At 32.3% G+C, this 26,208-nt stretch overlaps 2 protein-coding genes across 2 annotated transcripts; both read left to right on the top strand.

Moving 5' to 3' along the window:
* The first annotated feature begins 9,456 nt into the window (after window positions 1–9,456).
* LOC133299831 (homeobox protein BEL1 homolog) lies at window positions 9,457–13,403 on the top strand. The gene is made up of 5 exons (XM_061499326.1): window positions 9,457–9,743; window positions 9,852–10,845; window positions 11,309–11,691; window positions 12,203–12,263; window positions 12,503–13,403. The coding sequence occupies exons 2-5, from the start codon at window positions 9,964–9,966 to the stop codon at window positions 13,139–13,141; spliced, it is 1,965 nt and encodes a 654-aa protein (XP_061355310.1). The 5' UTR covers window positions 9,457–9,743; window positions 9,852–9,963; the 3' UTR covers window positions 13,142–13,403.
* Window positions 13,404–18,656: 5,253 nt separating this feature from the next.
* On the top strand, window positions 18,657–22,794 carry LOC133299833 (uncharacterized). The gene is made up of 3 exons (XM_061499329.1): window positions 18,657–19,889; window positions 21,690–22,232; window positions 22,466–22,794. The coding sequence occupies exons 1-3, from the start codon at window positions 18,972–18,974 to the stop codon at window positions 22,565–22,567; spliced, it is 1,563 nt and encodes a 520-aa protein (XP_061355313.1). The 5' UTR covers window positions 18,657–18,971; the 3' UTR covers window positions 22,568–22,794.
* The last annotated feature ends 3,414 nt before the right edge of the window (window positions 22,795–26,208 follow it).

Genomic DNA, 26,208 nt, shown 5'->3' with positions numbered 1-26,208 from the left:
TATGTCTCACAGTTGAACAGAGTCTTACTCGCATACAATCCCCCGCCATTTATGGAGTCCTTATAAGTCACCCCTCTTTCTCCAGTGGCCACACCTTTGGTCCTTGAAATTTGCGTATGTCTATCTAAATCTTCTCTTATTCCTTTCAAAATAATTATAATAATAAAAACCTGTGCAGCCTCTACTCATTTATGTCACATTAATTTGTTTCCATTTTGAACCTGTTGCTATGGGGCGGGTGCCGGGTACTGTCTTTATAATTATAAATGTAATTTTTATATTTTTCTAACATATTTTTATAAGAAAAATAAAAGGTTAGTTTTTCTTTCTCTTTTTTATCATAAAAGGAAGTGTACGGAAAATATAAAAAATATATAAAAATAACACTTTTGTTATATTATTAATGGAGAAGGTTATACTTACAACTTATTTTCGTTTACAACTTCTTACAACTATATCTTAATCATTGATTTTCATCCATCGACGGTTATCATTTATTGCGAATTAATAATTAATTAATAAATTTAATTTGTGAATATCTTAACCGTTGATTGACGGAAATCAACGGTTAAGATATGATTGTAAGAGATTGTAAACGAATATATGTTATAAGTATAACTTTCTCCATTATTAATTCCTCTTGAAATAATAGTCATTTTTATATTTCAATTTTTCATCTTTATTTTATACTTCTTTTATTTAAAAAAATAAGTTATTCTATTTTTTCCTATTTTCTATTATTTTAATGAAAAAAGTATAAAATATGGATATAAAAATTGAGGTATAGAAATAGCAACTTTTATCTCTTAAAAGATAAAGATGTGGGTCTCATCTATTTACAAGAGTGAAATGATACAAGTTATGTCATTTAAAATGATAAATATTTTTTTCATAAAAAATTGGAGTTAAAGTTTTAAAAATATAATATTTTATAAATGAAAGATATTTTGAAAGAGAAAAATTATAAATGTGAGATATGTAGAGAGGACCGGAAGTGAATGTATCAAAAAAAATATAAAACGAGAGGACCGGAAGTGTTGTTACTTAGCGAGGAGTGGGATTCGTGGGTAGTGCATATCTGATTCAGAGAGAGAGAGAGTGGAAAACTGGGGGAGAAGGGTAAAAACCACAAGAGAGGAGTGACGTCATGGTGGTGTAGGACATAAGAGAATTTTGGCAAGCGGCGGAAACTGCTTCCCTCTCCCTAACAGGACCACAACCATTTTCACAGACAAAAATTTAAAGCTGTGGTGGTGGCCACATTTACCCTCCACTCTCATCTCTCGCGCGTCTCCACCCTCGTTAGCCTGTTTTTTTATATCTATTAATTTCTAATGCACCAAAAAACGAATTCATATTCTCATTAAAATTTTATAGGAAAATATCGTGTATAATTTTAATCCATTTCTTAAAAAAAAAAAAACTCATTCCCCTTCACCTCCAACCTTAAGCACAAGAGAATGGCATAAATAAGCTAAGGAAAATATGCCGCACTAAGAAATGCTTACCGGCTTTAAATTATTTCAGGACCATGAAAAACTGTTTTTTCAAGTCTCCTTTAATTTATTTTAATCATCTGATCTCTATTAAGATTCGTATCATATATAGCAGATTGCACAATACCCGTGCATGCTTGATTCAATCTCGCTAGTTAAATATATAAGCAGAATCATATGACATCCATATCAAAGAATCTTATAATTTATATTAATTCATATTTATTAATTAATTATTAATTATTAATTTACAATAAATTATAATTATTGATTAGCAAAAATCATTGATTAGAATTAAATATCAAATTTTTTAATTTGACACCGATGTTAAAAAATCATATATCTATAGTGGCGAACAAAGCTCATTGATTGAGGTAGGGCTAACCAAAATTTAGGTGAGACCTAACATTAAGTTTTATCCAAAAACTTAGCCATTATTATTTAGCCACATTAAAAACGTGGTTAATTTTTAAAAACAAACTGAGGCCAAGGCTCCTCCACATGCAATGTGACTCAGCAATTATAACTTCTTTTTTCAACATGATAATTAAGAACATTTGACGTGATGCAAATTACATTGTTGGAGGTGGTTCTGATCTATGGTATCTGGACACGCACATTTTTTGAAAAAAATGTGTATCGGACACGTGTCAGACAACACCGACATGTTCTGACACGTGATCAATATTTTAAGGTACGCGGTCAACTTTTCGACACGTTTTTTTAACATGCAGTCCACTTTTTTCGACATGCGGTCAACACTCCAACACACATCCGACACGTTTTTTTTTAATTTTAATTTTATTTTATTAACTAAACATAAAAAAATAGATGTATAAATCTATTTTTTCTGTTATGAAATTTGACATGAAAAATTAACAAGATACAAAAAATTATTTTTGTTTATATTTATGTTATGAAATTTGAATATTTGATTGGTTATATGATTTATTATGAACTGTTATATTTATTAAATGTAAATTATATTATATATATTAAAAATATTAGAATTAACACGACGACATGTCGTGTTGTGTCCCGTATCCCGTGTCAGTATCGGTGCAACATACATTCTGATTGAAAATGAAAAACAGATGTCGCCAATAATAATCACTTACAAATAAGCCAATACTAAATGGACATAACATAGTCTGCATTAGGGGTGTTCATCAACCAATCCAAACCGATTCAAACCGCGAAAACCGAACCGAAAAATCGATAACCGAATAAACTGAAAATTGAAAAATCGGAAACCGAAAAAAAACCACAAATTTTAATTGGATTGGATCGGATCGGTTTTCGGATGGGTTGATGAAAACCGATCCAATCCAAACCGATCCAATATATTAATTATCCTCTACCTACTTGTCCTTTTTCCAATCATAGCCCAAAAATTTCTAAACTTAAGACCCATTAACTCATCAACTAAACCCAAGAAAAAACTTAGTCACATATCATCAACTATAGTATTGTTTATTGATAGTTTTGTATTTCAAAACAAAAAATTTACATAGCAAATATATACAAAAGATATTATTTGCACAATAATCATGAAACTAATTTTAGGATATTCTAAAAATCGAAAACCAATCCAATCCAAACCGAAAAAAAATTGGATTGGATCGGATCGGATTTGAAAAAAAAATTAAATCGAATGGATGATTACATGATCAAACCGAAGGGATTGGATCAGATGAATTTTACTTTCAAAACCGATCCAATCCAGACCGCGAACACCCCTAGTCTGCATTCATATGTAATTCTTACAATATATAAGAGAATCTTCATTTTAATTCTAGACTATAATTTTGAAAATGGGTTTTAGCTATGGGAAAACATTTTCTCCATTTAAAGGAGAAAATTTGTCTCATGTTAGTAACTCATAATATAAGTGGGGCCCACAAAATAGTTGAGAGAGAAAAAGTTCCAAGGTGGGACCCACTTATGCTATGAGTCACTAACATGAGAAAAAATTTCTCCTTTAAAATGAGAAAATGTTTTTCCCTAACCATCACCCACTAACTTAAGCTTTTAGGTTAAATTGGTTCTTTACATATATATCTATATATATAGTTAAAGGGGAAACATTTTCTCATTTTAAAGAAGAAATTTTTTTTCATGTTAGTGACTCATAGCATAAGTGGGTCCCACCTTGAAACTTTTTCTCTCTCAACTAATTTGGGGGCCCCACTTATATTATGAGTTACTAACATGAGAAAAATTTTCTCCTTTAAAAGGAGAAAATGTTTTCCCTGTGTAGGAAAAAGAAATCTCATGTTACATGAGAATTCTAATATCATGTCATAGATACAATAAGTGTACGATCCACCTATTTAATAAAAAAACAAAAAATAGCAAAAAAAAATGGCAAATCTGTTTATGGTATGTGTGGAAATGACTTATTTTCTCCTACTACATGAGAAAAACAAACTCATATATATATAGAGAGATAGGCAAGATTTGATGTGGTAAAATATTTGTAATCATGTATTCTCGAAAATACATAGTTATAATATTAAAGTTAATTTTTTTTTTAAAATTATAACTATGTATTCCCGAGAATACATAGTTATACTTTTTTAACAATACCAAATCTTCCATCATATATATATATATATATATATATATATATAGAGAGAGAGAGAGAGAGAGAGAGAGAGAGAGAGAGACATGATATTCTTACACCAGTGTAAGAGTTATAAGTCTTACACTTAATCTTGACCACTGATCCACTTGTATCCATTGGCTCACATTACTAAAAAATTAGAGCCCTTAGATATAAGTGGGATCAACGGATAAGATTGAGAGTGTAACTTACACTGATGTAAAATGATCTTGACCTATATATATATATATATATATGTATATATATATATATATGTATATATATATATATATATATATATATATGGTAAAATCATTTTTGCAGCCGCTTTACGTATAGCAACGACAGGTGTATGATATATGATTCTCCACATTTAATGTTTTCATCCTTTGTATGGTTATGATTCCCCACATTTAATATTTTCAAGTATATATATGGCAAGTATTTGATTGCTGCACGTACAGTAGCTGCAGAAATATAAATTCCTATATATATATATATATATATATATATATATATATATATATATATATATATATATATATATATATAGGGCTTATCATTTCTTAAGCTGCCGGAGATAAAGTTATCTCCGGCTCCGGCTGCTAAATCATAATCGTACAAAGATGAATCAATGGTGATAAAGGAAGCGAGAGAAAAGAAGAATCATAACCATTCAAAGGTGAATCAATACATATAAGGAAATAAATAATTAAAATGACGTAGTTTTGAGGTGGCCGGAGATAAATTTATCTCAAGCAGCTTGAGAAATATTTTTCTCATATATATATATATATATATATATATATATGAAGAGAGATCATTTGTATATATATATGGAAATGCATCGCTCCTGTTACAGTAAAACAAAATAAAATTTCTGTAGACACAACATTTTGAAAGAGAGAAAATGATATAAAGAGAGAAAAAAAATAAAACATGGGCCCGAAAAATTTTGTCCTACAACAGGACCGATGGATTACCCACATATAACAACGTGCACTGCAAATGGGAATTAGTAATAATGTTTACTAAACTTTTTATGCTATTAAGAAAAAAAGTAATACGAATCTTAATAATCATGATTGGTTAATTGCTATTAAGTACTACTTCATTGACATTTCCGTTGGGTAATAGCAAAAGCAAATGCGCGTGGAGGGTGCATATTTGGATGATGAATAAACAAAAAGAAAAGATGAGGTCCCCTCCCATGCAAAATGGTAAGAGAAAATGATGGGTGGAGTACTTTAATACACCAATTAGCAAGAATTAGATGGGCGAAGATAGGACCACTTCATGTGGATATCTCCTCTCAACTTTTAAGTGTATTTACGTGTAAATGTGTATAAATAAAAGTATATATTTAATATTTCTTTGAATAAATTTAGAATATTACTGTAATTTTAATTTATTAAATAAATACACAATTATTTATATATTTAACGGATAAATTCATTTTGAATTTTTTTCCAGGCTTGGTCCCTTAATTTAGGAACATTTTATTCAAACACAAGCGCATTTATTCTTTTTCTTCTTAATCCATCTACATGGGATTATTCAGTTTTCATATCTTTATTTATTTATTTAGTAAGATAGGTTATTAAATATTTATTGCCTGATATTTAATAAATTTACGAAAGTTTATAATAAGTTAAATAATAGAGAAATATTTGATAATTAACCTATCTCCCGTCGTATCTATGGGTGGGAGGGATAGTTGAGCAACTTCTTTCTATATCTCGTCTGTGTAAACAAAAAGTAACAGAATAAGTATGGTAGCTTGTGGTTCAGAAAAACAACAGAGAGTGGCAGGACGAGGACCCACCCTTCTCACTGAAAACCATCTTAAAAGCCTGTCAAACACTCTACTTAGGAATGACCTCAGTCTGGGGATTCGTTCCCCTATAAGGATCTTTTTATTCTCATCCCCATTTTTTTTTTAATTTTAATTCAAGTAAATTTCGATTGCAAATAAATAAAACAATTCATGGTCGTTTGGTTTGGGCCCGAATCTACAACTTTAATGATGGTAGCATTATTGTTGTTATGGTCTTAGGGGTGGTAAGAGGAGACTTTGTTAACAGAAATGTTCTTTGCAAAATACTTTCTGTGTACTTCACATACAACATGTGAATTAATGGAAAGAGAAATAAAGTAAAAAATAAAACAAACAAAAATTAATTATAATAAAGAGATAGATTATATTTACAAACACTTATAAATTATACTATGTACTATGAACAATATATATTTAAATAATATATATTACCCATAATACATATATAATTTGTAAAAATTTATAACTTTAACTTCGTAACAAAATATATGAGATTTGTAAAAAATTGATCTGTATATATTATCGTGAAAAATCATCATGTTTCAGAAAACAACTAATGTGGCGGCACGTAGTTTATGTACCAGGCAAAGGACGATCATTACTTTATGAGTTTATGTTATGAATTTTTGAAAAAATAAAACAATATGCAAATAATATCCCAATGTTCTTTACATGGTATCAGAGTCTCGTGTTCCGGGTTTAAACCTCACCACTCTCCACTTTCTCTTGTGGAATTTCTTAGCACAAGTAGGCTGGGCCTGTTGCATCATCCACTCTTCAAACCCAATGGGCTCTTGTGTGAGGGGGCGGGGCGTGCTGAGAGATGTATAGTCCCTCATTGGTTGTATGTGCAACTAATGTAGAGTTTATAAGGCATTGGGCACTCCCACCCTTTGAGCTAGCTTTTGAGGTGGTGTATCCCAAGGTTCTTTACAAGGTATCAGAGTCTCGTGTCCCGGGTTCGATCATCACCGTCTCCCACTTTCTTTCAAGTGGAATTTTTTTTTTTCGCACAGGTAGGTGGGCCTGTGCATTGTCCACCCTTCAAGTCCAGTGGCCTTTCGTGTGAGGGGGCGTGTTGGGATATATAAAACCATTAATGTAGCCTCACCCAATAGCTTAAGCTTTTGGGTTGAATTGGTTCTTTACAGTATGATTGAAAAATAATGTATATTTAAAATTCTAAATAATATAGTATATTTAGAATTATAAAAACTGTTAGTGGGGTGTATTGGATTGAGATTTTAAAGGATTTTAATGGATTATTTTTGGACAAAAAAAATCCATTGGTATTCAATTAAGATTTTAAAAGATTAAAAAAAAGTCAAGTGGTATTCAATTACAATTTTAAAAGATTAGTTTAGAGTCCGTCCAAATACGTTGGTATTCAATCAAGATTTTAACAAAAAAATAATAATCTTGTGGTATTTAAAAATTTGACGATTATAATGAATTTTCTATTGGTGTGAATTTCGTGAGACTTTTTAGTGAGAAATATAAATAGGATTTTTTGAGATTTCTCTGTTACAGTGTCTTCTTTTTTCTTTGGCGATTTGACTCGCTCAAAACTTGGTTCTGCTATGGGAGCTTCAACAAAGTTCAAAAATAGCATATTTTTTTAGCGATTTTTATCACAAAACAACCCAGAAACAATAAACTAACAAGATTATAATATAATCCATATCAAAGACAACTTTTGAGCCTTTTTTAGAGTTTTTGGAAGTTTAAAAATAATTTTTAAAGCTTTAGGACGCGATTTTTTTTGGCACAAAAATATGTGATTTTTGTATTAAAAACAAAATAAAACAGTGAACCAAAACTCTCAAACCGGTTTTTGTTTTTCATCAATAAAATAATATCAATTTAAAGAAAGGAACAATACATTCATGAACGAAATTCCTTCGTTACAAGAAATGATTTCAAACAATTTTTATGTCAATAGATAACTAAAAGCTTATTTTTCAAAAATTCCAAAGCAATTTAAGGTTTCAATGTATTGATTGAAAAAAATTTGAGAAATTTTTTAAACTTTCATTTAATAAAACACAGAAATTTAGATTTGAAATTTTCATAAAATACTCAATGAAAACATGTATATGATATATGGTTATAAAACTCTCATCACGTAGACCAAAAATCCCAAGGTTTCCAAGATTAATTGCAAAAAATTTCAAACGAAATTTTATCATGAACTTTAGATTTTATATGCAAATTTAAAAAATTTAATAAATAAAAAAATTGGGTCTTATAATCATATATGCATAGCTCTTATAGCAAATGAAGAAGATAATTTCAACTCATTGGCCAAATCAAGAGCAAGAACGAGAAAATGATAAAGTGCAAAGGACTAGTATAGCTTTAGATATGTGAAGAGTTGTTGCTTACTAATTTCAAATGTTTGTTAAAATTATATTATATTTTAGTGATTGAAAAAATTATATTAGGTTTTACTTTTTTTATTAATATCATTGCATTTCTTTGTTATTTTTTTTATTAACTCTTGTAATCTTGGATGTTTGTTAAAAATTCATGTTTTTTCAAAATCTTATAAATCCATATTATCCTTTCAAATATTATAAATTCTATTAAAATCCTTTAGAATTCAATCATATGAAATCTTGATTGTGAAAAAAGTCTTTAAAGTCCCTCCAATTTTAAATAGTCTTTTAAAACCTATAAGTTTTTTATCTCAAAAAAATCTTTTAAAATCCTAATCCAATACACCACCTTAGTTGATATAAGAAAGTTTATTTTATATATTATTTAATGAACTTAATAATACATAAATTTTCAAATTCATTAATTGATAAAATAGTACATGCATGATTAAATAATAATATCATTTTTATTACAATAATTGTACGTTAAAATAACACTCATAAAGTCATAATTTGTATCCTAATATAAATGTGATGGGAAATATATTTTTGCTTTTGTTGTAAAAAAAAATTTCGTCACACTCATATAAAAGTTAATGAGTCCTACAATAAACAGAAGAGAAAAAAAAAAAAGATTAGTTGAACCCATTTAGTTTTCAAAATAATATTTTTACCGTTATCGTGGATAAGTTATCTGCATTTACTCTCAAAACGACGTCGTTTTGGGATTGAAAAATTAAATAATTAAAATTATAAAGACTATAATAACCCTGAAATAAATTAAAATTACAAAAACACCATGATTTCTGTCCCAAAATGACGTCGTATTAGGCTTACTGCAGATAACTTAACTGCAGTAACTGCAGAAAAAGCGAACCCTTTAATTTTATGTAATTCTGGCAGCAAAAAAAAAATTTTCCAGCAAAAGTAGAACATTAAATGATATAATGAATTATTTGTATTTAATTCAGCATAGAGACTTTTACTTATTTATTGTTTATGATTGTAGGAATATTTTAAAACCTGGTAAGAAATAGTTGAGGAAATTTCCTTGGTTGAAGGAAAACTATTTTGGTTGTATTTATACATATTGGTGCATTGACTCATTTCTATTTAGAGATAGAGGGAGAGTGGGGTGGGGGCAGGCATATATATCAAATGATGATCATAGCTTGGAGGGGATCATCACCCCTATCTGATCTTCTATTTCTGAAGAAGAATATCTCATCCTTGTTCCTAGGTTGGTTTTCATGGTATCCTCATGTTTGCTTATAGTTAAGAGCACAACACTCAGAAAAAGGAGCTCGCACTTCCCCTCCTATATATTCACCATCATCATCATCCAACACCATCAACATCACCCACCTTCACCTCTAATTTGATTCCAATACCCAGCTACCTGCTTATTCCACTTATCTTCCATTAAGGTAATATCTTCCACGCACTCTTTTAATTAGAAACATGAAAACTATATACTCATAAATCATATATATATATACATAAATATTCTTCAATTCTTCAATTTCGTTTTATAGAGGAGAGTTTCTGAGTTCTATTTGCGGTGGACTCAATCCTGATGAAAACACATCCCTTGCAACTTAAGAAACCGAAAGCTTAATTTTGTGAAGCTAGACAAATCAAAGGGACATGGGTTCATCAAATGGATTCTGCTATTCGGATTTGTCATCCGGTAACCAAACGATTCATCAAACCCATTTGGTGAACCATATCCAAGGCTTTGTGTCCGACCCGGAGATGTTCAACCTCACAACCGGCATGGAGATGATAGGGTTTTCCAAGAATCTTCAGCAGCAGAGTGACACCAACTCCGTCATGTGGAAAAGTTTCTTAGGCAAACCTGGTCAACACGCGGGTCCTTCCTCTTCCAAAACCATGAACGAGTCTTCTAGCAACTTCTATCATCAGCTTGAGTATAATAAACAAGATTTCACATCAGGGATTTCTGAAACAAGTAGCGACAATCTAATCATCGGTGCTCATGATTCTTCCCCGTGGCATGAGAATAACAGATTACTAGTTGACGATTCATCTTTAAGGTGTGTGTTCCCTTGTGAAGCTAATGAAAGGCCAAGTCAAGGTCTTTCACTTTCTCTTAGTTCAACCAACCCTTCGGGTATTGGGTTGCAATCTTTTGAGCTAAGACAAACTAGTCATCATCAGCACCAACCTGATTTTGTTTCTTCAACTTCTAGAAATGGGTTCTTCTTCGGAAAATCAACCAATTCTCAACATCAACAAATGTTGCAAGATGATGGGTGTTTTAGTGCTAAAGCTGCAAATGTTTATCAAGGACATTTCCTGCTCAAGAACTCCAAGTTCTTGGTACCTGCACAGGACCTTCTGAACGAGTTTTGTAGTCTAGGGACAAAGCAAAATGATGTACAAAAGCAAAAGTCTCAAAAGAACAAGCAGTTGGAAGAGGATAACACTAAGAAGCACTCTCTTAGCTCTCTTGAGTTCGTGGAATTGCAGAAGAGAAAGACAAAGCTGCTTTCGATGCTGGAAGAGGTATATATGTTTCAAATCTTATTTCGCTTCATTTAAGAATATATTATATATTTTTTTATCGATTGTTCCACATAATAAGGAAAAGGTGTATGTAAAAACTATGCCTTTACTTCAAGTGAACCCGTCACACTTGAGGTTCTTAACTTTTCGTTGGTGTGGTTGATGAGATTGGGGTCTTTTGCCTTTGATTCATGAACTAATTAAGCAGCGAGTGCCGGTCTTGTCATAAATGCCAGCATCGTGACAATCGCGACTTTTTTTATTTATTTATCTTCACAACCGAAACCAAACCCCTAGTGTTGTTTGCCTTTTCCTTTTCTTAGCAACTTTATTTCAACTTTTTTTAAAAAAAAATTGGTACAGACTAATCAATCCAATATATGGTGGCTGTAACTTTCAAAGTGAAATTTATATATATTACTTTTCTTTCACTTTTTATTTCCCTACTTTTCTTCATCTCAAGGTTGAAAGAAGATACAGTCACTACTGCAATCAAATGAAGGCTGTGGTTTCCTCCTTTGAAGCAGTGACTGGCAATGGAGCCGCCACAGTTTACTCGGCGTTGGCTTTGAAAGCCATGTCAAGACATTTCAGATGTTTGAAGGATGGGATTTTGGATCAGATTGAGGGAACAAGGAAAGCCATGGGAGAGAAAGACACAGTTGTAGCAGGCACGACAAGGGGTGAAACACCTAGGCTTAGAATCATTGATCAAACACTGAGACAACAAAGGACCTTCCAACAAATCAACATGATGGAAACTCATCCATGGAGACCCCAACGTGGCCTTCCCGAACGATCCGTCTCAGTTCTTCGGTCTTGGCTTTTCGAGCACTTTCTCCATCCGTAATTGCTTTATCTTTTATCCTCTTCTTCTCTATTTGATAGCTAGCTAGCTATAGTGGAGTTCCAATATAAGTAAGCAACAAAATATATTTTGCTAAAGAATCAATGCTCTCTCCAAAGAAAAAATAAAAATAAAAATATGAGAATAATGTTTGTCAGTTGATGATACAACAAGTTTTTCATACGTAGATTCTCAATCATTTATGCTTGAAAAACTAAGCAACAGATTTTGGTGGTTTCTGTGCATCGCCATTCGGATTCCATCTTTTGGTCTTTTGTCATATTATTTACAATCATTTCTTCTTCTTTTATTATTTTTTGGATATTTAAAAATACTTTCATTTGCTTCTCTCCCTCAACTGCTACTTTTTTTTTTTTGGGTTTAATTATTCTCCGTAGGGCCCATTCTCCACTGCATTACTTATCTATAACCATTATTTAATTAGTAACTCCTACGTGCCATTCAAGGTTATTATATTCTTAATTAATTTTTCAATGAAAACTTTTGCAGGTACCCAAGCGATGTTGATAAACATATTTTAGCCCGCCAAACTGGTCTCTCTAGAAGCCAGGCACGTTGATACCTTCCTTAATTAATTAATTTAACATACTCTTTCCATTTCCCATCAATTAATTTGCATAGGCCTTAGAATTTAGTCTCCGAAAATTTTCATCTGAATTACAACTAAAAAATATCATTCTGAAGACCAAGTCTTGTAGATATATTAATTGTTGTTATTATATGCACGCAATTTGGAAGTTGAATATCCCGTTTGGTGACATGACATGTATGTGTTTCAAATGAAAGCAGGTTTCAAATTGGTTTATTAATGCAAGGGTGAGGCTATGGAAGCCAATGGTGGAGGAAATGTACTTGGAAGAAGCCAAGGAGCATGAAAACAACAACATGGCATCCTCAGAGGGAGGCATCAACTCTGAAGAGGATATTAGCTGTAATGTTCAAAACCCATCTCCTTCAAAACGACATGATGAGGATCACAAGCCAACAAAAGCTAGACTCCTTCGAATTGACTCGGAGTGTGTGTCGTCCATGATCAATAACCAGCAAGATCGTAAAAACGACCCAAAGAGCATTAAAACGATCCAAAACATGAGTCCTCATGAGGAACAATGTTTAGGGCGAGCCACGGAAACATTTGGGTCGGTGGAGCTTGATTTTTCATCTTATATGCACCACTCCTCTGGCATGGTTTCTTACACTGGCAGTGATCATGATGCCAATCAGAGTTTCCACGGTGGCAGTGGGGTGTCATTGACGCTAGGGTTACAACAGCACGGTGATCAAAGCGGGGTGAACTCGATGTTCTACCAAAGGGACCAGAATATTGAATACTGTCAACCAGTTCAGTATTCTCTTTTGGATGGTGAAGGACAAAATATGCCTTACAGGAACCTGATGGGGACACAGTTGCTTCATGACTTGGCATGATGATAAGAATATATATATATATATATATATTCAAAGTGGCTATTGAAGGCAAAGCTAGCTTGTTGAATTAATAATGAATGAAGCTTCAGACTGAAATGAATCATGGAAGATGTGGATTGATCATATTGCATATATATAACGATTTAATACGGTGAGTAGAAACCGGTTAAATTAATTAAAGTAGAAATATTAGTTTTTTAATTTTAATTAGCTTAATTAGTATATAGATATATACTTCATAATGCTTCAATCATAAAACTGCGTCACTTAGTTAGATATAATATATACTTTGAACATGTATTCATGCCTCTTCTATTTTGAAGTTTGAATTTTCAACTGATTGATGCACGCTTATACAGATTTTTTTGTATGGCTTTTATTATCCTTAATTTTCTTACACTATTTTCTTTGTTTTTTCTTTTCTTTTTTGCAAGTACCTTTTTTTTGTAAAGCTACATGCATGATTTGTTGATGGGGCTTCCATTCACCACTGAGCTAACAGCTCAATTAAGTGGAAAATAAAATTCTTTTTTAAATAGTTGTAGTTTATTGATGAAAAGGCTAATAGCTCAAGTGGGAAATAAATTTGTTTTTTAGGATTGAAGATATTTGTAGTTTATTGATGAGAAGAAAAGAATATTGTAAAAAAGGACAATAAATCATTTGGCTGTATAGTTTTGGTTGGATGTTAAGAAGAACAAAAGTTACAAAAAATATCAAAGATAATTTCGTGGTTGTGGTCCCTTATTCACTTCATGAAGACAACATCTCTCGTGCCAATAAGATTTGGTTGCTTTTTTATGGGTTCAACGGTGTCACTTTTTTTTTTTTGCCATTGTAAAGATGTCTTTTCATTAAGTTTAGTGTTGGAGGCACTGGAGTTTTTTAAAATGCGTTGGGTGATGCTCTTTAATGGATACATCTTATGTTAAAAGGTCGATGATCAGAATTTACAACCCTACCCTGTCGTGTGTGTATGTAGGTAGATATTTTACACTCTTGATATATAATTAATTTCTTCAATTATTGTATTATATGCCACAATTCGCTCGTGTACACTTAATTTTCTTTGATAAGGGAGAATTAAATAGAATTGTTTAAATGACAAGGTTAAACGATGCAACAAGTAAATATATTAAAGAGAAATTCTTGTATAAATTCGAGTAACGTTTGGTAGACGTGTTAAGGTAAAGAGAAAAATAGCATATAAGTTTTGTTTTATATTTGAGCATTTACAAATAGAACAAAATTGAACATATATAAAATAAAAAATGGTATATTTTAACTCTATTAAAAAGGGTGAGAAAAAAAAAATCTTTTTGTTTTTTGTTTACCCAAAAAAAAAAAGGGTGAGAAAAAAATAGAACATAAAAAAATTATTCTATTCCATTATGTCCGTACTCAGAAAACGTGAAGTTAGTTTATCAAACTTGGGTGTACTAAGTTAATGAAGTATTATTATGCATTAATGAGCACAATGATTATTTAATAAAATTTAATGATGTATCAAATACATTATCAGCTTAATTATATAACAAGAAAAGTATAATAAGTCTTAAACCAAATCTTAACATTTATCCTATTTGTATTTAATTACTTTAATTTATTAGTCGTTTGATACATGTGGAACAACTATTAAGATTAAGAGGAAAACTTATACAGTGTAAAATGATCATGTCCAATCACATACTCCCATTGCCGTAAATCATAAACACTATTAATGAATTTTAGGGAGAAATAATAATAATTAAAACATATGATCAATTACATGATTACTTATTTGCTAGAGAACAAAATGAGAATTGTAAAATTAAAATAGAAGAAATGATTCATAAGGACAATAAATTTAGACTGAAGCACACAATACACTGATTTTATTCAGGTCAAAATATAGCTTATCTCCTATAACTTTATTTCATCTGTAATTTGCCTTTGGAGGTTTCAAAATATGCATTTTATCCCAACAAATTTCAAAAACTAGTGATGAAGCTTAAAACCTTTTCCAGATAAATGCTATCATAATATTTTTATGGATTCACTTTTTGTCATGTCATATGACAACAGCTTTTTACCTACACACATAGATCAAATGTGAGATCCACACTTAAAATAAAAATAAAAATAATCAGGATCTAGAACAGAATCCTGTTACAGGACGAAACAGTGTCATTTCTACAACATGACAAACTCATTTTCCTACTTTTATAAGGCAGTTTTCTGCAAACGCATGATAACATCATTTTAGCAAGTTTCTGAAAGATTATTCTCAGCCCCAGTTCACAAAAATTAAATTCCTCTCTCACGTAATGAGCTCTCCGAAGCTCTCTTTCATTTACCCAAATTAAGCGCCATCAAGATACCGATTAGTGATCCTATAGTAATAGGTTCAATGCTTTAGCATAGCGAAGTTAAATTCCGTGGTAAGTGTATAATGTAAGAAATGACTCAAGTATGAGTGTATGACTCAATTATGAATATTGATAAATATGTAAATTTGTGTGATTTTAATGAAGGGTTAAGCAGCAATTTAAGAGTAATTTTTGAAAGATTTTCTGAACCACTTCATGACAGTGGTTTTATTACGGTTACGAAAAATAATCTCTGCTAAGTCTTGGTTTTGAAATCAGAAAAGGAATTCAAATTTTTCATGTCTCTACCTAAAAATAAAGAACACAAAGATTTATCGTGGTTCAGCCATTAGGCCTACATCCACACTGATGATGTTTCTTTCTCTCTCAGATATATTTCTGGAGCGAGGTTTCCTTTAATATAAATAATAGGTGATACAATAAATGGGCCAAATTATTTTGCCCACAATCAAAGAAATCACATGATTTGTTTCCCTCTTTACAGGTTGTATTTGATACATGATTACAATCAATCAAATCCCTTAATTGATCTCCTCTGATATCTCTAACAGATATGTTTAACTGAGCTATGTAAGAAAGCCTAAAAGATTAATAAAAATTTTCAACAATCAAGATGGTGTTGTAGATGTGACACATTATTCCGCATCAAGAACAAATGTTAGTACTCTTAATTTATTCTTAGTATATATTATAAAAAATATGAATCTTCAATATTCCAATTCATGTTCTTGTATAATAATTGTTGAGCATGAAATTATAGAAATACTTACATCGAAATGGGCTCTCTCATTGGGGATATACTGTTTGTGAAAGCTAGAGAATCCTATCCACATTCTGCAGGATCAAGACATCTCTTTGCATTGGTAGCAAGTAATCAATTTGGATTAGTTGGTGCAGTAACTTGTTAAACATTAATTATTATAGTTTAATAGCAATACATGGCCTCCTGGCTTCCAAAGTGACCAAGAAATCAACTTGTCAATGTTGCCTTTCCAAATAACGTCATCAAAATATCCGCATAATACATTTAAGTTTCGCATTGTATAATGAATGTTACATTATTGGTAGCTATCTTTTTGGTGCGTGCAGTTGTGTACATAGGTTATGTATACGGAACATATACCTTTTTATGAATTGGATTCAGCCTGTGAGTCATCACTTTTCTGCTTCTGGATTGGGTTGGTGCTGTGGGGGTTGGATTATGAAGTGAAGCGTTTCCTACTACGGATGATGCCGCAAGCCCAGATCTCTTTGGGCTGGATATGCGTGCACGAATTAATTTGTAGTGTGAGCCTGTTTCCCATTGGGCCCAAAAATTGGTTTGGAATGGGCCAACATCGTGACGCTTCACTTGTGAGGCAAGGGACCGGTTTGGTGGCAAGTGGCAACCAAACATGAGAGGATGAGGCTCATTAAAGACACAATGATTCAATAATCAAATGAAATAGAGTACGAACACTCATTACTTATTTTGGGAAAAATTATTGTTATTTTAATGGATATAAGTTTGTGTCATTTTAAGTAAAATTATTGTATTTTGATGCATGTTTAATATTTTTTTATTTCTTTCACAAAATTAGGAGGAGAGATAAGGTAAAAAACTACAAAAATATAATAATTTTATTTAAAATGACACAAACTTATCTTCTTTAAAATAACAAATATTTTTCATTATTGTATTAGGCTAAGTTAGGTTTAGGAGACAACCATCATTTTGTTTGGTATGAGTGCTGGGTGGGGAAATTTAATTACAAAAGGAAATTCTAGCAAAGACCTAAGTGGAATTTAAAAGATCAGAAACAGCGGCTTTGGACTCGTTTAAAATTTTGAATACCCTTTTTAATAAATAAATAAACAAATAAAATTATTTATTTTGTAAAATTTATTTTGTATTTGAATATAATTTTTCATAAATACTTATATTGAAATCACTATTAATAAAAAATTATCTTGTAATTAATTATAGGGTTCGCTTTTTCTGCAGATAACTTATCTGCAGTAAGTCAATACGACGTCGTTTTGGAACGGAAATCATGGTATTTTTCTAATTTTAATTTATTTCAGGGTTACAATAGTCTTTATATTTATAATTTTTAAGATTTTATTCCCAAAACGACGTCGTTTTGGGAATAAATGCAGATAACTTATCTGCATTGCAGAAATATTTTCCCATTAATTATAAACTGAAGATCATTAACTTTTAAAATAGATGGTACCGTGGCTTTTTGTTTTGTTTGCATCCAAACATACTTAATTAAAAACCATAGGAACCGCTTATTTTTGTGTATTTTAAAATATTAATGAATCCACTAATTTATTTATTTTTTTCAAAAGAGAGAAAGTAAACGCATGAATTCAGGTCGGTGCAGCCTACTTTTTTGTTGTTGTTGTTGGTACATGAGATGCAGCCTACTTGAGTTCGCCCTCTACGTGCCAAGCCAAATGCAGATCAACCTATAATAGTTCAAAGATACTTTGGGCTTTTAAAGAAAATTATTAATTACTACAATTTGGAGTGTGTAAGTTAGGGGTGTTCGCGGTGGATTGAATTGGTTTTGGAAACAAAAATTATCTGATCCAATTCTTTTGGTATTTTACATACAAAATATGAAACTATAATTGTTAATTAAAAAGTTAATGATTAAAATCGTAAAAAAATACAGATATTTTAAAAAATATACCCCAATTTCAAGAAGCAAAAATCTTTGCGACAAACCTTGCTCATGACTGTAACTCTGCGAGGGATAAAAAAGTATTTGTAAACCTAATGAAGCAAAAACCATGGAAGCTATTAGTTGCGAAAAAATAAAAAAATAAAAAAGAGCATTTGTTTTGTTACCCCCCCCAAATCCTATCATTCGTAAACCATATTCCATTGGATTCGCTGAATTGCGGACTGAGATCTGTATCTTCTCTTACACGTGGACCCTACAAATATCCAACATCAAACATTAGAAATCGTAATTGATACTTGGGTTAAGGATGACACTCATCCAAAATTACACGCACTCTCTCTCCATGTAACTACCATTCATACACGATTGCTACAGCCAAATACAACTCTATTCTCAATTAATTCTACCCCCAAAAAATATACATTTATATAAATATTTATCTATTCAATCAATTCAATTGCCAGGGGTGTGGGCTGGCACTGGCACTGGCAGCACTTCTACAATCTCTCTTCTCTTCTACCCTTTACCACTCTGCAGACCCATCCTTCTTCTAACCCATTCTTTTAATTGATTCCACGCCTTCCCCTTAATCTGTGTCTTTTTTTTGTTTCCCACATTGATCTCTTCATGTTTGAGGGTGTTTCTTCTAGAAGATCTGGTTCTTATAATCCCTGACTTGTTCCTCTCTGCAATTGCATTTGTTAACCCCTCCTTTTTTTTTTTTTGGGTCTGTTTTTTTTTCTATTACCCAGAAATTGAATAGTAAGAAAAATAGAAACTTGGAAAATGAAAGAGGCAGAAAAGCTAATTTGGGAACAAACAAGGAGCCCTAAATCTGGAGGAGGTGGCGCACAGTCTCGAACCTTGCCGAAGCTTCTTGTATTGCTCATCCTCTTCGTTTCTGTTACATATGTAGTCTACACGCTCAAGCTCATCTCCACATCACGCGCTTGCAACGATGGACCATTCTCCACCGACACATTCTCTTCCCCTTACTCTAAAACAATCCCCAACATCAATGCCACTGCTTCCTCGCTCAGATTCCCCAACGCAACAACCTCCGCCGCTCTGCGCCGAGGATCTCGTGAAACCCATGACGACGACGACCGAACGGAGCTCCGGCACGTGGTGTTCGGAATCGCCGCGTCCTCGAAGCTCTGGGAGCAAAGGAAGAACTACATCAAGCTGTGGTACAAGCCGAAGGAGATGCGGGGCGTGGTGTGGATGGACAACAAGGTGAAAACCTCCCAGAACGACGGGCTCCCGCCGGTGAGAATCTCCGGCGACACTTCCAAATTCGCGTACACGAACCGGCAGGGTCACCGGTCGGCGATCAGGATCTCGCGGATCGTGTCGGAGACGCTGAGGCTGGGGATGAAGGAGGTGCGGTGGTTCGTGATGGGCGACGACGACACCGTTTTCGTGACGGAGAATCTAGTACGGATATTGAGGAAGTACGATCACAAACAGTTCTATTACATTGGGAGTTTATCGGAGAGTCATTTGCAGAACATATTCTTCTCTTACGGCATGGCCTACGGCGGAGGAGGGTTCGCCATCAGTTACCCTTTGGCAAAAGCTCTCTCCAAAATGCAGGACCGTTGCATACAGAGGTACCCGGGACTGTACGGTTCCGATGACCGGATGCAAGCTTGTATGGCTGAACTCGGTGTTCCACTCACTAAAGAAATCGGTTTTCACCAGGTCATTAACTCAGTCCCTCTCTCTCTCTCTAATTCGTATTAATTATCTGCAATGACTCTGTTTTACTGTCACTGTCTAATCATTCATGAGTGGTTTCTGTTTGTTTGGTTTTTTTTACCCCCATGGGATGGGATTTTAGCAGTTTTGTCGGCATTGTTTTGATTTTGATTCGGTTGGTGTGTGGGTGGGACTGCATTTTTGCTTTGCCTTATTTTTAGGTTTTTGTACTGTTTCGTAATAATTCAAATGCAAGCTGCGTTCTTGTTGGAAAAAAGGGACTTTTTTTGTATTACAGTTGTACACTCTCTTTTTCTTTTTCTTTTTAAATAGGAAAAATGTTATCACATTTAAATCCACACTTTTATTTTTATTATTTCCCTCTAGCTCCCAAATTTTTATCCATGTAGAGAGTAGTACCGAAAAAGCTCTCGGAAGTAGGGGCGAGCAAGTTTTAGCCCCCAACGAAAATGATATTTTAATTTTCGTTATAAGACCTTTCGTATAACCAAAATAGCATTGATGAAACTTTCCGTTTTAACTAACCGGTATTTTTGGCCCCAAAATTAGAACCAATTGCTGTTAGTGTGTCGGTGTCATGTTGCATTTAATTTTTCTTTCTGCTTTCTTGGCCGATTTCGACGACCGCATTCAATTTCAGACTAGTGGAATTTAAGTATATGCGTTGGCTTATGGGTGTTTTACGACTCCCGATAATATATTTGTTTTTATTGGAGATATTCATTCGGGGGACAATTTTTTAATTTTTTTTAAAAGTATGCTTACATGTATATATTACTCACATATTTTTATTGAAAATATTAAATAAAATATATTTTTTATTTTACGGAAATGTGGTGCACTTTACGATTACGGCTGGGACCACTGTAGTGCAAGAATTAAGAAAATCAATGGGTTTTAGTGGTGATTTAGGCTTCATGTCTTGCCGTCCAACTATCAAAGCCTGTATGAAAAATGGAAAGCAAGAAACTACCCCATCAGCTCACTCTAGAATAGATTTTATATTATATATCTAACACGCCTGAGAGTCTTATGACATTTTTGGCACCCGGAGCTTGCTGACCCATGCTTGTAATTGGGATTTGGGACCTCTTCTCACTCTCTTCTACTCAGCTTGTTTATTCCTGGATTTTTTTTTTCTTGCAATGCCTAGCAATATTGTAATTCCGGTGACGTGAAGAGATCGAGTGGTCCTTTTGCATTATTATTGTATGAATTTGAGTCTGAATCTATGCACAGCTTAAATTATATATGAAGAATCGGTTGTGACTAGATTATTAAATCTTCCTTGAATTTAGAAAATTAATAGGAAACAAGTAAGGGTATGAACATTGAAAGGACTAAAATATGCTTTTAGAAATTATTAATTGTACATAGCTATAAAAAGCATGTTTAGACTATCTTTTTTGGAGGGTGGGTGGTGAAAAACTTGGTGCTTCTGTCGTTTTTGTTTCTATAATTTGACTTTATGCTACCATTGTTATTTTATATTTTTTAAAACAATTTAAGGTTTGAGTACTTTCCTGGTCCATAATTGTGGAGACAATTAGGCAAGTACCCAACTTCATAGTGTATTTTGAACAGCAGAGGCATTGACTATAAAAATTATCACTCTTTATTAATTATTTAAAAAGGAGTGTATTAAATACTTTCTAAATTTTCAAATTATTAAATGCTTCCACTGTTCATAACATACATACAAAATTGCTTTAGACAAGGAATGTAGTCCTGCATGCTATTGTATTAACTTCAATACTGACAGCCCCTGGTTTATTGAAACAGTATGATGTGTATGGGAACCTGTTTGGTCTTCTTGCATCTCATCCTGTGACCCCATTAGTGTCACTGCACCACCTTGATGTGGTTGAGCCAATCTTCCCCAATGTGACTCGGGTAGATGCCCTTCAACGGCTTACTATACCAATGAAGCTTGACTCAGCAGGGCTCATGCAGCAATCCATCTGCTATGACAAATCCAAGGGCTGGACCGTTTCTGTTTCATGGGGTTTTGCTGTTCAGATATTTCGCGGTGTGTTTTCACCCAGGGAAATGGAAATGCCTTCAAGAACATTCTTGAATTGGTATAGAAGAGCAGATTACACTGCATATGCATTCAACACACGTCCTGTTAGCCGAAACCCGTGCCAGAAGCCTTTTGTATTTTATTTCTCAAGGGCAAAATACAATTCTGCAATGCCTCATATAGTGAGTGAATATGAAAGACATCGTGTACCTCACCCGGAATGCCGGTGGAAGATGGCTGATCCTTCTTCTGTTGACAAAGTGGAGGTATATAAGAAGTCAGATCCGCATTTATGGGATAGAGTAAGTTCTTGTCACATTCTCCTTAAGTTAATATTACACTACCAACATGTGAGGATGTCATTAGCAAGTCTACCTTAGAATATAACTGGTCATGTCAGGGTTGGAAACCTGTTTTAAGTGTTTTTAATTTCAGGTTTTAACTTTCAAAAACTTTGCCAAATGTACTGGTTTGTTTGCACTGGCATCCTTTGTTTGGTAATTGATTTGGGTATGTTTTGATATATATTTGGCAGGCTCCAAGGAGAAACTGTTGCCGAGTGATGAAGTCCAAGGATAAAGGAACCATGGTTGTAGATGTGGGTATGTGTAGGGAAGGTGAGGTAAGCGAAACATAATTGTGACATTTCACTGATATTACTATAAGAAGGAGGAGAATTCTTGTGCATCACCTTCTCGTGGAGTTACTTAGAAAGCTTATTTCTTTATTTATTGGGTGGATTACCCTCACATTATGAAATTTTGTAACTTTTTCCCTGGGGTTCACTGAAATGGGGTGAGGGTTGGGGAAAGAAGGTCATTGTACAAAGACATTTGTAGTTAAACCAAATGTAGATGGGATGGTGAAGGGAGAAGTTTAGTTGTTAATTTATTATTCCTTTCTGAAGAGAATCTTTATATGCGTGATTAATGTGCCACTATACTGTTCTTGCATTTCTTCTCGCAACGGAAATGGCTGTTCTTATGGCCTTGCTAATCTTATTACTAATTTGTTACTAACTGTACTTATTAATTTGAACCGAACAGATGATTATGGCTTCAAATGGCTAGGAGTTTATTTTTCTTAACCAGTCGAAAATGGAGATAATAATATTAGAAAAGGTATTTCCGAAATGAGTCGAACTGAATTAAATTAGTTTGGATAAAAACAAATTTTGACATAAAGCAATACGGAAACTTTTTTTTTTCAAAATTTTTATTTTTTCCTATCATAAAAGAAATTTTATATTGTTTTTGTGTTATTTTTCTTTTAACTTAAAATAAAAATAGAAAACACCTATTTCATTAATTATTTTACAAAATAATCTTAAGGAAAAAAAATAGAATACAATCAAACACCAGTTTTTTTTTTTTTTTTTCAAATCACAAACAAAATGAAAATAGGAAATATATCAGTTCTGGTCTTATCATCGCACTTTTCTGAACACACATAAGGTCTATTCTTATTCTCTTGGCATTTAAAAAATGCATTTTACATAATTAAAGAAAGCCATTTCCCGAAAATACCTGCTGTATTAAAATCACTATTTCTACTTGTTTTTTACCAAAGTCTAAGCAAATGACCAGGACCAAAGCTTTGTATTTTTTTTATCATGTTAATTCATATTATTAGAAAGGGAAAAAAACAAAAAATTAAGTTTAAAAGGTTTTACATAGATAATAATGATTTTATTACAATTTTTACATATAATTTAAAAACATTATGTAATAAAAAAAGAGATTATATATATATATATATATATATATATATATATATATATATATATATGAGTGAGAATCCTTTGACACTAGCGTCAAATTTCAAATTTGACACCTCATCTGAGAGTCGTGAGATCAAAAAAGATCAATGACTCTGATTTGTAAGCATGTGACACCATTGATCTTTTTTTATCTAACGGCTTTTAGATGAGGTGTCAAATTTAAAATTTGACACCGGTGTCAAAGTATCCTATCTATATATATATATATATATATATAAGGGAAGGATATTGTAACAACTAAGTTGTGTTACCACCAATCAATCTCACCGTTAGATCACTTATATTGATCGCTTATATTTTTTTTCATATATATATATTTCTTATGTTGTATGATAATTATTTTATCATTTTATGACTCAACTAATGCTGAGGCTTGCACTTTTTTAAAAAACTTTGCATGCAAATTGAATGGTCACGTTATGAAAAAACACTTTTCGACAAAGAACAAATTATATTTACAAACTCTTATAAATTTGATTATATACTAAAAATAGTACATGAGTTGATTTTTGATATACTACATTTACCTTTAATAGATAGTTAAGTTTATAAAAATTTATAAATAATATTTTTATAAAATATAACATTCCTCGTATAACAATGCTACATTAAAAAAGGATAACCGCTAAGATGCTACAGGTTCTACTTGCCTTACACACTACGGAGTGTTGTCTTCTAAAATTAGCAACTGAGTCACATGATGAAGATTCGAACTATATAAATGTTATTATATTGACGAGTTGGAATCCTTGAGATGCTAATATGCAATTAAATAACATTTTATATTAAAAGAACAATTAAATTTAAAGGGGGATGGGGCTCATCGAGCTGCGCTCGACCAAAACTTATAAATACAAAGAAGCCAGAAGAACCCTGAAGAATTAAAATTGTCCCCTCGTCTCTAAAATAAAGTTAGATATTGTCCCCTGTGGGACCCACCTCCCGCTCAGAGTTCAAGCTTTCAACTGTTTCTAATTCATTGTACGACAGCAACTGCAACATTGTTTTACACGTAGGTGTGAAAAATGAAAATAATTTAAATTAAGATTCATTTTGGATGAGATTTTAAAAAAATAATTTTTTATATATTATTTTTTTTTAAATAATTTTTTTTAAAAATAAAATTATTTTACGTTTGAATGTATGATCTGAAAATCATTTTACATAAAAAAATTATTTGGATGTTAAATTAAAAAAAAGTACTTTTTATATATAAAATTACAATAAAAAAGAGATAAAATAGTATGATCATAGGATAAGGAGAAATAAAATAGATATGATAAGATAAGATTAAAATTGTATTTTAAAATTTATATTATCTTTTTTCCAAAAAAAAAAATATATTATCTTTTAATTATTGTTTTTTTCAAAAGAAACCAATTATTGGTTATAAAAAGAAAAAGCAACATTTTAACTTTTATTTTAAATTTTGCTTTTTTTAAAAGTTATCCAAACATCTAAAAATTTTCAAAAGAACATTTATTTAAAAAAAAGCAATTTTTTAGTTATAAAAGCCCATTCAAATTATTTTAGATATCAAGTATTATACAGAAAATCCTTCCAGCATTAAGGAAGTCAACGGTACTGTGATCTCTTTGATCCCCAAAGTTCCTAAGCCAATGTATGTTTCTCAATTCAGGCCTATTTCTTTGTGTAATGTCATTTATAAGGGTATGAGCAAGATCATTGTGGATAGGCTTAAGCTTACAATGGAGAATTTAGTTTCTCCTTACCAAGCTAGCTTCGTGCCAAATCGTCAGCTTCAGGATAATATTATAGTAGCAAAGGAGCTGGTTCATTCTATGGGGAGAGTAAAAGGAAAGAAAGGTACAATGGCAATCAAACTGGACCTTGAAAAAGCTTATGATAAACTCAGTTGGAGTTTTATCTATAAAGTGCTTATTGAAGTTCAGTTTCCTGATTGGATGATTGGTGTTATAATGGCTTCTATAACTTCTAATAGTTCGAGGGTCTTGATAAATGGTGTGGCTTCGGATTGCATAGTTCCTCAGAGAGGAATTCGTCAAGGGGATCCAATCTCTCCTTATATTTTTGTGTTGTGTGTTGAGAAGCTTTCCCACTTGATCGCTGAAAAAGTGACTATGGGTTCGTGGAAGCATATTAGAGTCTGCAGAAGAGGGCCGAGTGTATCCCACCTTTTATTTGCAGATGATATCATTCTCTTTGCGGAAGCAGATATGGAGCAAGCTAAGGTGATTATGGATTGTATTAATCTCTTTTGTGAGATGTCGGGGCAAAGTGTTAGTGCAAATAAATCTTTGATTTATTTTTCCCCGAATACTGATACTCAAGTTGCTGCAAGGATTGTCAACAGAATGGGCTTTAAGCGCACTTCTAGTATTGGCAGATATTTAGGCTCTATTGTTAAACAAGGGAGATATATTAAAGCAGACTATGGAGCTATCAAGGATAGGATACGTTCAAAACTGGATGGTTGGAAAAGCCATTGCCTTTCTTTTGCTGGTCGAGTTACTTTG

Source organism: Gastrolobium bilobum, unplaced genomic scaffold, assembly GCF_033153095.1.
Source record: "Gastrolobium bilobum isolate Gb01-03AN ecotype WA unplaced genomic scaffold, APGP_CSIRO_Gbil_v1 utg16950, whole genome shotgun sequence".
Classification (NCBI taxonomy): domain Eukaryota; kingdom Viridiplantae; phylum Streptophyta; class Magnoliopsida; order Fabales; family Fabaceae; genus Gastrolobium; species Gastrolobium bilobum.
The sequence above is the reverse complement of the archived record's forward strand: the minus strand, read 5'-3'. Positions and strand labels throughout refer to the sequence as shown.

Excerpts from the sequence above, each read along its gene's own strand:
- LOC133299833 (XM_061499329.1), top strand. The coding sequence starts at position 18,972 with ATGAAAGAGGCAGAAAAGCTAATTTGGGAACAAACAAGGAGCCCTAAA. Across the intron at positions 19,890-21,689 it reads AAGAAATCGGTTTTCACCAG|TATGATGTGTATGGGAACCT; the intron begins GTCATTAACTCA and ends TTATTGAAACAG. Across the intron at positions 22,233-22,465 it reads ATCCGCATTTATGGGATAGA|GCTCCAAGGAGAAACTGTTG; the intron begins GTAAGTTCTTGT and ends TATATTTGGCAG.
- LOC133299831 (XM_061499326.1), top strand. The coding sequence starts at position 9,964 with ATGGGTTCATCAAATGGATTCTGCTATTCGGATTTGTCATCCGGTAAC. Across the intron at positions 10,846-11,308 it reads TGCTTTCGATGCTGGAAGAG|GTTGAAAGAAGATACAGTCA; the intron begins GTATATATGTTT and ends CTTCATCTCAAG. Across the intron at positions 12,264-12,502 it reads CTGGTCTCTCTAGAAGCCAG|GTTTCAAATTGGTTTATTAA; the intron begins GCACGTTGATAC and ends AAATGAAAGCAG.